General features: G+C 40.0%; 1 protein-coding gene across 1 annotated transcript in view; it reads left to right on the forward strand.

Moving 5' to 3' along the window:
* The window catches only part of GDA (guanine deaminase), a gene marked incomplete at both ends in the record, with an annotated part of 101,371 nt that extends 83,402 nt beyond the window's left edge, over positions 1-17,969 (forward strand). Inside the window, 4 exons of the mRNA XM_080709338.1 lie at positions 10,464-10,610; positions 14,789-14,919; positions 17,111-17,138; positions 17,899-17,969. Coding sequence (XP_080565464.1) covers positions 10,464-10,610; positions 14,789-14,919; positions 17,111-17,138; positions 17,899-17,969 — 377 coding nt within the window. The remainder of the gene's footprint in view (positions 1-10,463; positions 10,611-14,788; positions 14,920-17,110; positions 17,139-17,898) is intronic.
* Positions 17,970-18,114: the final 145 nt, after the last annotated feature.

The raw sequence follows: 18,114 nt of genomic DNA on the forward strand, positions 1-18,114 counted from the left end.
TATTTGGAAACAGGGTCTCTTAAGCCAGCATGGCTGACTTCGAACTTGCGTGATCCTCCTGTCTCTGCCTCCCAAGCGCAGGGATTACAAGCGTGCACCACCACGCCCATCGTATCATTTATTTATATCATACATTTTATTTATATCATTTGCATATCTTTGATATGTTACAAAAATTAAAATAATATGTGCTCTGCCAGAAAGAACTTGCCACAAACTAAAAACTTTTCTATCTTCTGATTTTATTAACAAAAACCAAGTTGTAAAGCCGGGCATGCATGCTTGTGATCCTGGTACTTGGGAGGTTGAGACAGGAGAATAGCAGGTTCAAGGCCAGCCTCAGCTGCTTAGTGAGGCCCTTCACAACGTAGTGAGACCCCGTTTCAAAATAAAGAATAAAATATAGGGCTGGGGTGTAGCTCAAGTGAGAGGCAGAATGCCACTAGGATCCATCCCAGTACCGAAAAGAAAAAAAAAAAAAAAAAAACAAGTTGTAGCTTGTGCGTAAGGGTGAGAAGATGAAGATGTATTTGGCAAATGGAAGCAAAATTGTTAAGTATCTAAAACATTTTGTCAAGCGAGGCATGGTGCTTTATACCTGAAATCCTAGTACTTGGGAGGCTGAGACAAGAGGATCACGTATCATATTTCACTTTCTGTTTTGTAATTTGAGTAGCCCTTATTCAAAATATTTAGGAGTAGATGAGTTTTGTATTTCATGTTTATTATTATTATTATTATCATTATCATTATTATTTTGCAGTACTAGGGATTGAACCCAGAAGCATTCTACTTCTGAGCTACACCCCTAGCCCTATTTTTATTCTTTATTTTTTCAAACAGGGTCTCACTAAATTGTGGAGGGCCTCACTAAGTACCTGAGGCTGGCCGTGAACCTTCAATCCTCCTATCTCAGCCTCCCAAGTACTAGGATTACAAGTATGCACCACCATGCCCAGCAGATTTCAGATTTTTTTTAAATTTTAGAATATTTGTATATATGTAATGAAATATCTTAGGGAATGGACCCAAGGAACACAGAATTCATTTATATTTCATATACAATTCAGATACACAGACCTGGGGTAACATTACCCAGTACTTTAGTGTGCGTGAGGTTTTTATTGTTGTTGTTGTTTGTTTGTTTGTTTTTGGTAGTACTGGGGTTCCTGGAAGCCCTTCTACCTCTGCACTACACTCCCAGACCTACTTTTTTATATTTTTATTTGGAATGGTCTCTTAAGCCAGCACAGCTGGCTTCAAACCTGTGCGATCCTCCTGTCTCTGCCTCCCAAACGCGGGGATTACAAGCGTGCGCCACCATGTCCAGAGCTAGTGTGTGTGAGTTTTAACTACTGCTAATCACATGCACAGGTTTTCCACCTGTGGTGTCATCAGATTTTGGAGCTTTTAGGATTTCAGGTTTTTGGATTAGGAATGCTCAGTTTGTATTAAACATAACTACTTGCAGATTTATGAAAACAGGATACCTCCTACCTAATGCAATAAGGAAAACATAAAAGTCAAACCAAACATCATGAGTAACCTCAGAACAGTCATCTGAAGGAAAATATTTTGAAATATAGAACAAATGAACAGAAAAGACATACATATTTATGAAAGCAAACAACCCAGGTGCAGCCTGCGTCTCGCTGCTCAGAGATGATTTCCTGGCCCGGCCAGATGGTTCCATTACGCAGTGGTTCCTCGATCTCCTCCTGGAGTCGCGTCCAGACCCCAGCTTTCTTAAGATCCTTATCATAGCTCCCTAACTGACCCCTCACCTAACGCTCCCTCGGGGAGTCCTCGCTTTCGATATATACTCCTCGCGCGTTGCTCCTGTTCACCGTGCAGAAGCCCAGCCCTTGATCGCAGCAATCACCTTTCTCAGGGTCTAGAGAAAACTGGGCATCCGGCACTTGCTGGAGGAAACCCTCCAGTGGGGTTCACTTTACATTCTGCTCCTAGATCCTAGGTGGCCCTCAGCATTGGCAATTGAAACAATTATATTTTTCTAATAAGTGTATGTCTCTTTAGTCCAAGGCAGCTTTTTCTGATTTCTCTTTAACTTTCCACCCCAACTCATACCCTCCTCACTGCCAGCTCCCGCCCTCATCACATAAGTCGTTACAAAAGTAGAAACGGTCGGAAAGCCTTCCTTCAACTTCCCATCACCAAACTCACACACCTTTCTGCTTCTTCTGGCATTTCCTCTACCTTTTTATGCTACAGCTTACAAAAGGGAAAAAAAAAATCTCTGTTTTGAATCTAAGGCAAAATACTAAAACACCCTGAGGTGTGTTTCCTATACTCTCTGTCCTAGTATCTCAATAAATTAATTCCTTTGGCCACTGATGTCCTCCATCACCAATGTTCTCTGTCAACAAAGAAACAATCATCAAGAAGTCAAACAACAATAAATGCTGGTGAGAATGTGAGGAAATAGGAACTCTTCTACACTGTTGGTGGGATTGCAAATTAGTGCAACCACTATTGAGATCAGTGTGGAGATTCCTCAAAAACTGGGAATGGATCCACCCTATGATCCAGCTATTCCACTCCTGGGTATCTTCTCAAAGGGACTGATTTGAGAAAATCATAGTGATTTATGCATATTCATGTTTATGGAGCACAATTCACAATAGCCACATTATGGAACCAACCCAGGTATCCATCAACAAATAAAAGGATTGCAAAATTATGGGCTATCCAAACAATGGAATTCTACTCAGCATTAAAGAATAACAAAATATCATGTGCAGGAAGATGGGTGGATCTGAAGAACATTATGTTGAGATTAGCCAGTCACAGAAAGTGAAGGGCCATATTCTTTCTCTCATGTGTGGGATCTAGGGAGTAATTGTGATGCCAGAGGGACTTTAGATAATCAAGGAGAAACCTCAGTGGAGCCAGGGAGGTGGTTTAGGGGAAAGGAAGGGGGAAGAGGGAGGCTCAATGAAGGAATTGACGTTGGGTATTATCCACGTACGTGAGAACACCAATGCCAATCTCAATACCCTGTGTGGGGAAGGAGGAGCGAGGAGGGAGCCGGGGGACGCCACCAAGTGCAGCGTGCATGTAAGCCACCATCACTGTGAACTACCTTATGATGTGAGACTATAAAGCACCAATAAAAGTATAAAAATATATATGCTATCAAAAAATAAATAAACAAAGGAGCAAAGCTCTCCTCTTATTCACACATCCAGTGAGGCTCCTGCTCTGCATCTCTGCTTTTCTTCACAGCAGAATTCCTTCAAAAAATGGGTACCCACGCTGCCAGCTCGCGGAGACGCTTCCACTCCTCCACACACCTTGGTCTGGACTCCAGCCCTGCCCGGTGCCTTCTCTCTGTCCTCCCTCCCGTGGCTGCTGCCACCATGATCTCTTTGCAGCTGATGCCCAAGGATGCTGTTCCGTCCCTGTCACACTGGGTATCCTCACGGCATTCGCCATGGTTGACTCCTCTCCACTCGGTCCAAATAATCTTATATTGAAGTCAATGAAATTTTGTTCAGATTTTTCTTCTTTTTCTCTGGCAGGCCCTTTTTTTCTCTTCTCTGAAGGCCAGTTCTCCTCTTCCTGGCTATTCAAACCTTCTAGGCTTAGTCTTATCCTCTCTCCTTTTTGCTTTACCTTTTCTTCTTAGGAGATACTTCCCACAACCGCGGGTTCACATGACGACAGATATGAAGGCTACTCATAGGCTTTTATCTCTACCTGACTCTTCCTTTAGATTTCAGACCTGCACTTTTTTTTTTGCGGTACCGGGGATGGAACCCAGGGGCATTTTACCTCTGAGCTACACCCCCAGCCCCATTTTTTACTCTTTATTTTTAAAACAGGGTCTCCTAAGTTGCAGAGGGCCTCACTAAGTAGCTTTTGCTGGCTGTGAACCAGCCATCCTCCTGTCTCAACCTCTCAAGTACTGGGATTACAAGCGTGCACCACCACGCCTGGCTTTTATTCTTTATTTTTAGAACAGGGTCTCCTAAGTTGCAGAGGGTCTCACTAAGTATCTGAGGCTGGCCGTGAACCTGTGATCCTCCTGTCTCAGCCTCCCAAGTACTGGGATTACAAGCGTGCGTCACCACACCTGGCTCAGACCTGAATCTTTAACTGCTGTATTCTTCCTCCTCTTAGACCTCTCCTCAAGGAGCATCCCAACTCAAGATACCCTCAGACACATTTAAGCCTGGCTATCTTAAATCACTCTCCTTTCCTGAGATTTCTATTTCCCCAAGTAGAAAGCGGGTATTATCTTTGGACCTTCTTCTCCCTCGTGTGTAAGCACCACATCCAGCCTCGCAGCTCCTTGGTACCTTCTGAAACCTTCTCTTCCCACAGGGCACCGCCACCTGCCACATGCTGCCCAATGGGTCTCATGTCCAGCCTGGGCTCTTTAAATTCATTTTTCTCTTTTGAAAAGAATCACAAAAATCTGATGATTTCACCCCCTGGAGCTTCCCCCTCAATGGGATGTTGAGCGTGTAGCCCTGTAGCGCTCTCACCCAGCCTACAGAGAGTGCTGGAAAACACTCTCTGCACCTCGTCATGCAGCTGAGCTCGTCTTATTTCCTGCTCAGTTCACATGGCATTGCCTTCCCTGGATGTCCAGTCAAGATGGCCTTCCCTCTCCACTTTCCCATCACTAAACTGAGCAGCATTTATTATTAATATATTTTTTGATCCAGTGTAGTGGTGCATGCTTATAATCCTAGCATTTGGGAGGCTGAGACAGGAGGTTCTCAGTTCATAGACAGCCTCAGCTACTTGGTGAGGCCCTTTGCAACTCAGTGAGACCGTTTCAAAATAAAGAATAGAAAATAAGGCTGGAGGTGTAGCTTGGAGGTAGAATGCCCTTGGGTTTCACCCCCAGGACCAAAAAAAAAATGTTTTTGTTTCCCCTTTCTTCTCCACTCCATAGTGAGCCCGTGTGAGAAGTCCATCAGTTTTATTTATGTGTGCTTAAATAGATCAAGCACATAGAAGGTGTTCAGTAAGTGTTAGATAAGTGTTAGATAAATGAACGAATGTATATGAAATTAAGGCACAAATGGAAACCATTTCTTTTATCATTCCCTTGACCTCTGGCTTAGGTAGTCACACTTTTATGGCTTCTGTTTCCTCCTCCTCTTCCTTCCCTTCTCCCTTCTCCTCCTCCTCCTCCTCCTCCTCCTCCTCCTCCTCCTCCTCCTCCTCCTCCTCCTCTTCCATCTCCTCCTCTCTTTGTGGTGTTGGAGATTAAACCCAGGGGTGTTCTACCTCTGAGCTACACTTCCATCTCTTTTTATTTTTTTATTCTGAAACAGAATCTCACTCGGTTGCCAAGAGTCTTGCTAAATTGCTGAGACTGGTCATGAACCTACAATCCTTTTGCCTCAGCCACCCAAGTACTAAGATTACAGGTGTGCACCACCACATCCGACTCTTTCATGGTTTTTTGGGTCTTCTAGGAAGCGGTAGTGTTTTTATGTGACTACGACAAGCATGAGATGATGCCATCCTTATTATTATGGTATGGTGGGAGAGGATGAGTTTGGGAAAGAGATTTTTCTGAGAGAATGAATCTGGTTTTCTCCCTCCTACACACAGCTGCCACCCTTTGGTCTTCATTCTGTAGTACATAGGTTTTGTAATTGAAAAATAGATGATGTCATACCTGAGAAAATGGAGGCTCACTATTACTAAGTGACTGACCCAAACTCCCACAAAGCAAAACAGTTCTGCACCCCTAACTTAAAACCAAGTTCATAAAATGTGGACACTTATTACTTTTCTTTTCACCTTACCACACTGCATCTTGCTATATGATAAAGTAGAAATTTCACCTACACTGAATGTGGTGTAAAGAAAGAAAAACACAGAAGCTCATCCTGTTACTGCCATCATGGAAACCCTAGAAGAAAAGCTTCACTCTTATGAAAATGGCATTAGCTAGGCTTGTCCAATGAGACCGAACCAATATGAGATATAAATAGATATAGATAAGTTATATATATAGAAGAGGGGATTTGTTGGGGGAATTGGCTCACACAATTATGGAAGCCGAGAAGTCCCATGAAGGCTAGCTGCAGGTTGGAGACACTCAAATGCCAGTAGTATGGGCCAGTCCAAGTCCAAAGGCCTCAGAACCAGGGAGGCCAGTGGTGAAGCTACCAGTCCAAAGCCAAGGACCTGAGCACCCAGTAGGGCCCTGGGTGAGTCCTAGAGGCCACAGGCTCCTGGAGTTCTGATGTCCCAGGAAAGTAGAAGAGAGTGTCCCCGTGTCAGGAGACGAGACCAACTCATCTGCTCGCTGTTTTTGTTCCTTCTGGGCTCCTGGCTGATTGCTTGGGACCTGCTACCTGGAGGGTAGATCTCCCTACATATTCCACTGAGACTCACAGAGCAGTCTCCTCTGGAAACAGCCTCCCAGTCACACTCCAAAAATAATGCTTTATCAGTTCTCTGGGCATCCTTTAATCCAGTGAGGTGGGCAGCTGAAATTGAGTATCACAGAACCTGTCTGAATAGCCTGATTCGCGTGGCCCAGGGTTCATCCTTTGATTGCACAGAATTGTTCTTTTGTTGGAGGTAATTTTGCTAATGGTCCACTGGCAACCGAAGAATGTAAAATGATTAAATCAATAGTATAGCAAAGCCAGGCATCTCTCAATCTTTTTTCTAGTAAATTGCATAGCATTTTTCCCTAATCTGTTTTTATTTTCTTTGCAGGGCCAATTTTTATGAGATATTGAGGAAAATACTATTTGCTGTGATATTTTATAAATCCTTTATTAATAACTGCACATATTTAGATTTTTTTATATTCTTATATCCCAATTGCATCACTTTTATTTTTCTATGCTTATTCAACCTTTATCTATAGTGAAATATTTTTAGTCTTTACATGTTCCTATACCATATAATAGGGCTTTTATTCTACCTTTATGTTTGACTTCACATAGTGAGTAAACAGGAAGAATTAAAAGTAAATAAACTAAAGGAGCAGGAAGAATTAAAACTAAATGAATAAAAATGCTTTAACCCCCACCCCCAACAGTCCAACACATGCTATGGATAGGAGGCTGGCCATCTTCAGGAAAAGCGGTTGGGGCTGGGCATGGTGGCACATGCTTGTAATCCCAGCATTTGGGAGGCTGAGACAGGAGGATCACAGTTTGAGGACAGCCTCAGCTACTTAGTGAGGCCCTCTGCAACTCAATGAGACCCGGTTTCAAAATAAAGAATAAAAAATAGGGCTAGATTGTAGGTTGGAGGTAGAATGCCCCTGGGTTCCACCCCCAGTACTGCAAAAACAAAAACAAAAACAAAAAATAACATTTGGGTAAATAACATTTTAAATGTTACCTCTAGAACATTAAGTAGTTTACAAACCTGACCACACATATCAGAATTGTGTTGTGTATCTTTACAAAATACAGATTGGTTGGCCAAAGGTTGCAAAATTTTAATTAGGCATGAAAAATAATTCCAAGAGATCTATTGTATGATGGTGACAATAATTAAAAACTGCACATTATATATATTTCAAGAATGCTGAAAGTATTCCCCTTATTGCCCAGTGCTAGAGATCAAATCCAGGGCCTCATATGAGCTTGGCCAGTGCTCTACTACTGAGCTACACTGCCAGCCCCAAGAGAGTAGATTTTAAGTCTTCTGCCCTAACCCCAAAAAAAGGTAGGTATGTGAGGTGATGCCTATGCTTATTAGCTAACTTAACCACCTGACAGTGCATCTGAGCATCACAATGTCATACTAGGGGTAAGGGATGTAGCTCAGTTGTAGACCTGTTGCCTACCATGCATGAGAACCAGAGTTGGATCCCCAGCACTACAGAAATACCCAAATAAAATAAAAAAAGGAATACTATATGCCATAAGAATATACAATTTCACTCAGCAATTTAATAAATAAAAAATAGAGACTCCTGAGTTTAACCCTGTAGACCCTGATTCAACAACTTCATGTAGGGTCCTCAAGAAATCTGTCAAAAAGTTTCCAAGGTGAATTTGGCAAATAGCCAGATTTGAGGAGCCCCGCTTTGGAGAGGAGGTATGACATGAATGTTAGGAATAGCCTGAGTTCAGCTGGGTGCGGTGGCGCATGCTTGTAATCCCAGCATTCGGGAGGCTGAGACAAGAGGATCGCGGTTTGCGGACAGCCTCAGCCACTTAGTGAGAACCTCTGCAACTCAGTGAGACCCTGTTTCAAAATAAAGAATAAAAAAATAGTGCTGGGGATGTAGCTCAGTGGTAGAACGCATCTGGGTTCCATCCCCAGTACCTTAAAAAAAAAAAAAAAAAAAGAATAGCCTGGGTTCAAATTCTACTTTTCTTCTAGCTGGTGAGGCAAGTTTCCTAGACTGAGAGGCAACTTACCTTGTCACATGCTCTGGTGCTTTTATCTCTAATATGGAGTTGATAAAAATAGTAGGCACCTTATGGTTATTTTGAGGACTGAATCAGTTCAACGGACATGATATTCTTCAAATGATTCTTGTCATAAAATAACAACTGAGTGCTGGTCAGCTACTATTAGATGTTTGGTATTGGCTTAAAATTGGTGAATTTATTTCTTTTTAATTAACATATAATAATTATACAAAAATAAAGGCTTAATGGATGGTTACTATCTATGAACTAATGGATAATTAACATATAATAATTATACAAAAATAAAGGCTTAATGGATGGTACTAACATGAACTAATAGTTTAAGTAGATGCAATGAAACTTTTCAAGGAACTGAATGATCCTCTAACAATCCTGTTCTTATTTTTTTTAAAAAGGATTTTCTAAAAAAAATCCATGCAAGTTTTCCTAAGGACATGTATGACAGTCAAACATAAAATTGAGCTCCAATCTATGATTACTATTAAATAAACAATTACCTCTGATCATATATATATATATGGGCACTAACAATTATATATGTCTACCTAAAAATGATAGGATTCCTTAAAATATGAAGTATATTTTATTAGCTATAAATGTGTCTTACTCTAATAAAACATGCTAACTTACTTGACATTTATACAAACTCATTTAATAACTTCTAGATTTGTTCCTGTCAAAGGTAGTATTTCAATTTAATGATGATTAGGGACTTTATTTAAATCACTAAAAATCTCATTCCTCATTTAATGATGCTAATCAATTTATAAAGCTGTCTACCTCAGCATTGCTTGTTTATTATACTAATTTTCAAAAATATATGTTCACTCTAAAGCTCTTCCTGAAAAAGTATCATAAAGAAATAATTTCTAATTTTCTAAAGTTTTCATCTGGATCAAAATAAAGTCAGGGCAGTTTTTTCTTAGTATAGAACTGTGAGTTCATTTTATTTATTTTGTTTTTATTTTATTTATTTATTTTGGTGGTACTGGGGTTCCTGGAAACTCTTCTACCTCCGGGATATGCTCTCAGACCTATTCTTATACTTTTTTAAAATTTGGAAACAGGGTCTCTTAAACCAGCGTGGCTTAAGAGATCCTTAAGAACCGCGATCCTCCTGTCTCAGCCTCTCAAATGCTGGGATTACAAGTGTGGGACACCACGCCCGGCCGTGAGTTCACTTTAAATCACATGTTATTAAATTATCTTTACAGCTATTCAGGCATAGTTGAACAATTTTTCTGAGAGTTCAGAGAATATTCAGAGATTCTTCTCTTAGCATTTGGGTATTGTAGAGGGTTGAATTGCAGCCTCCAAAATATGTCTAGCAAAACCTGTAAATGTGATCTTACTTGGAATAAAGGTCTTTGTAGAGATAAATTAAGGTAAGGAATTCAAGCTGAAATAATTCTGAAATAGGGTGGGTCCTAAGTCCAGTGGCCAATGCAGGAAAGGAGAGATGCCTAGAGACACAGAGGGAAGACAGCCATTTGCAGATGGAGGTGGAGACTGGCATTTTATTGCCTTAGACCAAGGAATGCCAGGAGCCTTGAAGCTGCACAAGGCAAGGAAGGCTCTTTTCTAGACCTTTATATCAGTATATTGGCCCTGCTAACACTTTGATTTCAGACTTTTGAAATCCAAAACAGAAGAAATTTCTTCTGTATTGTGACACAAAATCCATGGTGGTTGATTGGCCACAGAAGCCCAGGAACCTAATTCAGGTTTTAAATTCTTTTTAAATGTTGGTGTGTAGCTCTTCAGTGTTTATAGATAAGAACTTTATTTATTTATTTATTTATTTATTTATTTATTTATTTATTTTTGAAGATTTAAAGAAGTTTATTAGAAAGATAGAAATACAGAAAATAGACATACAGCCCCATGCCAAAATGGCATGGTGGGGGGGGGGGTGACTCGAAATGAATACACCCAAGAGCTTTTTTTTAAATGTATGCTCATGATTGGACTGTCACTCAAAACAAAACAAAAAACAACCTTACATACCAGTTGTCCCATTTATTCTCATAAAGTTATTGTTTTGGCTTTATTTTGCCCCCATAGATGTGGCTGGTGGTTATTCTTCTTCTATGCTCGATGCCATCAGAAGAGCAGTGATGGTTTCCAATATCCTTTTAATTAATAAGGTCAATGAGAAGAGCCTCACCCTCAAAGAAGTCTTCAGACTAGCCACGCTCGGAGGAAGCCAAGGTAATGACTATTTTATTGCACTCAGTGTACAACCACAGTGTCTGTCCTCAGGTGCAGTATGAAAATATACGATGGTGGAGTCAGGGCACTCTAACATTTATGACTGTCCTATCTCACATAACACACCCACAACTTAGCCAGTGAAGTATATATTCCGGTGTGTGTGGAGGAATCATTCTTTCAACAAATTCACCGTCTTTGGCAGGATAGGTAAGTGGTACACAATTACCATATTAATCATTTTAATATTTACATGGGTCACATGCATACAAGATAATTAAAATAATCCATTCTTCCTTGGAATTGAGTACTTGCCTTGTATTGGCCTGGGTGATAATACTAAGAGCAAAAGCAACAGCCAGGGCTTGCTGCGCTCTTACCACAGTCAGGCACTATGAACACACTTTATGTAAGTTGCTATCAAATCTCTTGACCAATGTTATTAATTCCATTTTACTACCAAGGAACCTAAGAGAAACTTACAAAGCTGTGAAATTATATGCCATGATTTGAACCCGAAAACCTAAGGCCAGGGTGCAGATTCTTACCTTCTCCCCTCCAGTAGGCTAGGTTCCTGTATGAAACCCTATGTAGGCCACACATTTGGTGTATATATTTAAATATGCTAATTACTCAAGCCCCTTCAAAAGAAGAAAGATGTAAAAATACATGATGTGCAAATACTATTCATCAACTTTTCTCAGTTCTCATGTATAACTCTTTGTATAGAAAAAAAATAGTTGTTATTGTATTGCTTTAAGTCATCATATAAATATAGTGCAATATGAATGGGTGATACCAGAAATAGCATAAAACCATAGGGATGCCTGTAATCCAACACTTGGGAGACTGGGACAGAAGATCACAGGTCTCCTAGACACCTTAGCGAGGCCCTCAGCAACTTAATGAGACACCGTTTCAAAAATAAATAAACAAAATAGGGCTAGGGATGTAGCTCAGAAGTAGAATGCCCCTGGGTTTGATCTCCAGTACGATACACATCAAAAAATACATAAATGAGAAGATATACAGATGAAGATTTATGATAAATACCCTGAGACTTAGAAATGAAGGGTAATCAAGGCCAGAATTATCCTGGGAGGAGCAATTAATTACTCTGCTCTTTGAATGTTCTGAGCTGTAATGAATACTATAAACAATTTTTCAAAACGAACAAGCAAGGAGTAGTTGTACTCTGGGCATTTCCCTAAACTTTATGGTTTTATTTTCTAAGTGAAGTTCCAAGCCACCCATTATTTTAAGTTGACACACTCTTACCCACACCACCACTGTATCTACACCTCTGAGTTTGGTTCAGGTTGTTCTACCCTCCATTTTCATGGTACAGACAAGGTGAATTTCAATAGTGATTTTTTTGTGTGTGTGATACTGGGGATGGGATCCAGGGGCATTCTACCTCTCTATATCTTATTTATTTACTTTTATTGTTGTTTTTTGTAGTACTAGGGAAGGGACGCAGGAACATTCTATCTCCGAGCTGCACCCCCAGCCCTATTTTTTTATTCTTTATTTTGAAACAGAGTCTCACTGAGTTGCAGAGAGCCTCACTAAGTAGCTAAGGCTGGCCACGAACTGAGATCCTCCTGTTTCAGCCTCCCAAATGCTGAGATTACAAGCGTGCGCCACCATGCCCGGCTCCTAAATAGTGTGTTTTCTTTTTTTAAATTCCAACTTCTCTGTGACTTTCTCCACCAAGATCCTGTTTCTGATCAAGCCATCATGGAGTGCCTAAGAAATCATTTCTACCCTGCTATGTAGCTTTAAAAACTGTTTCTGGGCTACTGGGCTTCCTGTTATAGGATTTCTTCTCCTGAGCTTGTGTCTTTGGTATAGACCGAGTGAAATAAGATAAACAAATCTCTGAAGCATGGCCTTTTCCTAACTCTCCCCCAGCCTTCCCCATCACACTCAAAAAGATCACAATGTGCTTAAATTATCTTCAGTCAACGCTCCCAAGACGGCCAAACTGCACTTCCTGAAATTTGTTTGAATTGCTCACCATCTCAGCTGGGTGGGGCCACCTGCAATAATCTGAATTTACATCAGTTTACAGATTCACTGGAAATTGTGTCTTTTCTGGTTAGTCAATTCCTTAACTCTGCAGGTTCTAATAAACAACCCACTTAGCTTATACAAATTTGCATGGGCCATGGCCAGGCGTGGTGGTGCATGCCTATAATGTTAGTACTTGGGAGGCTGAGATGGGAGGATCTGCGGGCTCAAGGACAGCCTCTGCAAATAGGGAGACTCTCATCAACCTAACGAGACTCTGTTTAAAAAATAAAAATAAATAAAACTAGGCAGGGGGTGTAACTTGGCAGTAGAATGCCCCTGGATTCAATCCCTAGTACCACAAAACAAAATAAAACATCTTGCATGGACTCTAGCAAATGTACCTGGTTTTCTGGACTATTAAACCCACAACAGCCAGGCATGGTGGCACATGCTTGGAATCCCCGTTCTTAGAAGGCTGAGACAAAAGGATCACAGGTTCGAAGCCAGCCTCAGCTACTTAGTGAGGCTCTCAGCAACTTAGTGAGCCCCTGTTTCCAAATAAAATATAAAAATAGGTCTGGGGGTATAGCCCAGAGGTAGAAGGCCCTTGGGTTCTACCCCAGTATCAAAAATAAAAAGAAAGAAAGAAAAGAAGGAAGGAAGGAAGGAAGGAAGGAAGGAAGGAAGGAAGGAAGGAAGGAAGGAAGGAGAAAGAAAGAAAGAAAGAAAGAAAGAAAGAAAGAAAGAAAGAAAGAAAGAAAGAAACAACAACAACAACAACAACAACAAAACCCTCATACTTGCTGTGATTCTTTGTCAAGGGCAAAAAGAAGTGGAGCTTGATCAATAAAGGAGGAGAAATTTGACAGTGATTTTCCATTCAGCAATTCATAGAAGTCACCTACCTGCTTTTAACATTTCTAATTACTTCACAACTTTCTCTCTGCTATGAGATTTCTGCAGATTAAAAAAAATCTTTTCTGAGAATAAAGGAGCTGCCCTTTAAATAATCTTTCAGAACAAATAAGATTTCTAAGTCAGTGCTTTGAGATTGCCAGGATACCTGCACATAGAAATAGAATGTATCAGCTCTTTGCCTGACAGGAAAAATCTATTCATATTTTCACAGCAGACTATATCCTGACAGTGATAAAATGCCACAGACACATGCAAAGATTGAAATAAATAACACTGCACCCCAGTCAACCCTCCTTATATGCATACCACCCTGTGTTTCATAAAATGCTTTTATCAGTCATTGTAATTATACATCATTGTGAGATTCAAAGTGATACAAATTATTTGTGTTCTCAGTATATACCCTACTCATTTTACAGGCTTTAACAAGATTTACATTCAGTTTTATGACCAGAAAAGCCAACAGACCTCATCTTCTGAAACTAAATCATAAAAATGAGAGATGTTCTTGCTTGGCATTTAATAATCAAAGAATACGAATTATAGCTATGAGATGGGCCGAATCAATAGACAGTATGGACCTATGTCCTATTTTGGAAAATCATTCTTCTTAGGCAACCAGAAAACCTTTGAGGTTACAAAGAGAGGGATCTGCCCTCAAAGTCATTGGGGTTCTTGAGTTATAAGGACCTGTTCACTTTGAGAAGTGAGCTTTTTTTTTTCTAGTCAAAGGACTTAAGTAAGGAGTTTATGATGTCTATGTCTGCACTGGCAAATAGGCAAAAGGAAAATTATTTTTCATTTACTTGAGGTTCATTTTACTGCCATAAAAATCCATCTCATCAGCTGTCTTCTGGGACAAAAAGGGTAAAGAACGGCATTGCAACGCTGCAGGGAGACGGGAAAGGAAGATAGGTGTACATCAATCATGTCTTTTAGACCGGCTGGCTATGAGTGCACTGATGGAGCTGAAATAAAGGGGCGTCATCGAATTATGACTGCAGTGATGAAGGGAACCATTTTTATCCTCAGATTTCACTTCTATGTGCTTACTCTGCTTTCTCTAAGTAGAAGTCTTGTAACCTGTTGCAATGAGAGCACCTCTCTGCCTCACTATTGACTACTGTTTGTTTTTCCTAGTGATGTTTTGGCAGATTTTGTCCTTGCAACCTGGGACATGGGCCATGTCCTATGGCCCAGTGGTTTGCAGAGCTGACTGTGTACTCACTTGTTCCCCTCTGTAGCCCTGGGGCTGGACAGCGAGATCGGAAACTTTGAAGTGGGCAAAGAATTTGATGCCCTGCTGATCAACCCCAAAGCCTCAGACTCTCCCATTGACCTATTTTATGGGGATTTTGTTGGTGATATTTCTGAGGTAAGTGAAAGAAAGTTAACCAAAAGGCATTGGTTTCGTAAATAAATCATAAGCGTTTCTCTGTAGAAAATAGAAATGGAAACAGTTTAGTGGCATGCAAGAGGATCTTAAAGACAAGTTAGATCCCTTCAATGGTGATTATCATTTCATGATAGCAATGTTTAGATTAATTGTTTTAACGAGATATGTATATTTTGAGTGTGTTTTTATATTTGGATGTATTGGTCTCTAAGTAGCCACAGTGTAGCTAAGAACCAACTGAACGCATGGGATTAAACACTTTCATATGTAATTTTGTTCAATCATCAGAACATCTTCCAGAGAGGTATTAATATCTCTCTCTAAGAGACTTGTTAAATTGCCATGTCAAAATAGGGGCAGTGAGGCTCAGGGAAAGTCAGGTGATTTGCCTAAGGACTCATGGCTGATAATTAGTAGACAGAATCTGAATTCAAATCTAGGACACTTTGACCACCAGAGGCTGGGCTCTTGACAACTACGCTACAACAATTTTCTTACTTTTATAAGAAAATATGTTTTGTTGCTTTATTATAAAATATTTCTCTAAGAATAATAAAACATCTTATTTTAATAACAACTGGCTATGAAATCGTTTTTAAAAAGATAATAAACTATGTCCATTTATAAACTGATTTATTTATGAAAGGAAACATGATAACATATTGAAATTTTAAAAAGAATTTCTGGATTATTTGAAGTTTGTACTGCTTATTACTATAGGGGAAAAATGTCTTTTCTTTTATCATTTTATATTCAAAGCTGAGGTCTACAAAAGACAGATTAATCATAAAATTTATTTCATACCACAGTCTTCTCTGACTCTCTGTCTTCAAAGATGAGGTCGTTCCTTTCTTCTAGGTGTAGGAATGGTACCTCAAAAGGAGGCTCTTATGATCTGCCTCAGAAGGTCAGAAAATCCTCCCTAAGTTTTATGACCTGCTTCAAAAGAGAAAGGTGAGGTAGGGTCAGAGTGAGCTTCCTGCCTTTAATTTTGGGATAGTGAATCCTAACTCCATCATTATTTTCATATTATTTCTTTACTCTTTTATTCAGTTGAATTTGTGGGAATAGGGCTCTTCTCACTCATCTAGTGGCTTTTCTTATATACCTCTTGAAGTAAAATATTTGGCTCATGAAATTAATTTTTTCTTTTATGGTGTGTGTGTGTGTGTGTGTGTGTGTGTGTGTGTGTGTGTGTGTTACTGGGAATTAAATCCAGGTGCATTTTACTTCCAAGCTACATACCCAGCCCCTTTTTTTACTTTTCAATTTTTGTTTTTGTTTGTTTGTTTGTTTGTTTATTGGTGGTACTGGGGATAGAATCCAGGGGCTTCTACCTACAGGCTATACTCCCAGGCCTATTTTATATTTTATTTGGAAACAGGGTCTCACTAAGTTGTTGAGAGCCTCACTAAGTAGCTGAGGCTGGCTTCGAACCTACGTGATCCTCCTGTCTCAGCCTCCCAAGCGCAGGGATTGCAAGTGTGTGCCACCACGCCTGGCAATTTTTTTGTTTTAAAACAGAGACTCACTAGGTTTCTGAGAGTCTTGCCAAGTTGCTGAGGTTGGTCTCAAACCTGACACGTTCCTGTTTTAGCCCCCCAAACACTAGGATTACAGGTATGTATCATTATGCCCAGTAATTAACTTTTTTAGTTTTTATAATATTTTTCCTCAGAAGATTTCAAGATTGTAGACCATAAAATTTCTAGCAATGAATAAATATTCCTTAATAGCCAGTGGTGGTGTGTGGTGTGTGTGTGTGTGTGTGTGTGTGTGTGTGTGTGTGTGTGTTCATTTTGGAAAAGACTATTTTTTTTTTTTTTTGGTGCTACTGGGGGTGGAACCCAGAGGCTTTCTACCTCTGGGCTATACTCCCAGACCTTTTTATATTTTATTTGGAAACAGGGTCTCACTAAGTTGCTGAAAGCCTCACTAAGTAGCAGAGGCTGGCTTTGAACCCATGCGATCCTCCTGTCTCAGCCTCCCAAGCACGGGGATTACAAGCGTGCGCGACCACGCCTGGCAAGACTATTTCTTTTTACTTAATAGATTTTTCCATTGAGAAATAAATTTCAATTTTAGGGCTTTGCCTAACACTATTTCTTATGAATTTCATTTTTTAAATGTACAAAATACTATTTCTGACTATGTTCATTTTCCATTTTAGGCTGTTATCCAGAAGTTCCTCTATCTAGGTAGGTTGATATATATCTCTATGCTAATAAATATAACATCTTTCTTTTTCTTGGCTATGGCTCCCTATATTTTTGTACCATATATTAATCTGTTAATTAGCTTTGATTTGTTTAACACTTCTCAGCATCAAACACAATTAAGGCATAATATCTAAAGGGACTATTTGAAATGCTCAAGGCCCCCTCAAGCATACAGTCATAACACCCAGGCTGAGCAATAGAAGCAATCTCAGGTCTTAGGCTCTTACATTCATTTGGTACCCATGTGTGGTTGATGACTATGGACCCTCAGCACATGTGCTTCAGTGTACTCACATTTGATTTTATTCGTTGAGAAAGAGAAAAACAATAAAGATGCAAAAGACTCTCCTCTGCCTCCCCTTCCATTCAAGGGGCAGGAGAGATGTGTGTTATTTCTTCTGCAGACTGCACATCTCACCAGGCTGAGTGTGATTCTGCAGTGGAAAGGTACGGATTCTTTTTCCAATTTGGACTGGAAATGCAAATGACCACTTCAGCTGAAAGGATGAGGATGGGGAGTCTATTTTTGCTTTAGGTACAGAATTCAGACCCTCATCCTCAAATTAGTTATGGCATCTTCTATTGATCATGTTATCCTGACCAGATTATGAATAATCTGAGAAATTATCTATTTTCCTCTCTTTGAAGTGTTTTGTTCTAAATCCCTCTTAATGGCAATTAAAATAACTACTGGCACAAAAGCACTTTATAAATGGTTCTCTGATTTTTTTTCTTTCAGGAGATGATCGAAATATTGAAGAGGTTTATGTGGGTGGAAAGCAGGTTGTTCCGTTTTCCAGCTCAGTGTAAGATGCTTGGGCATCTGTGAAGTTCTCCTAGGATGACCTGGTTCCGCATATCCCTTGTGTCCAGGCACAGTTAAAAAGTGAAAAATAGTACCTTGTGCTTGGGATGACTATCTCTTTCCGTGTCTAGTTACAGTATTTGCTTGGCA

Source organism: Muscardinus avellanarius (assembly GCF_963383645.1).
Source record: "Muscardinus avellanarius genome assembly, chromosome: 13".
Classification (NCBI taxonomy): domain Eukaryota; kingdom Metazoa; phylum Chordata; class Mammalia; order Rodentia; family Gliridae; genus Muscardinus; species Muscardinus avellanarius.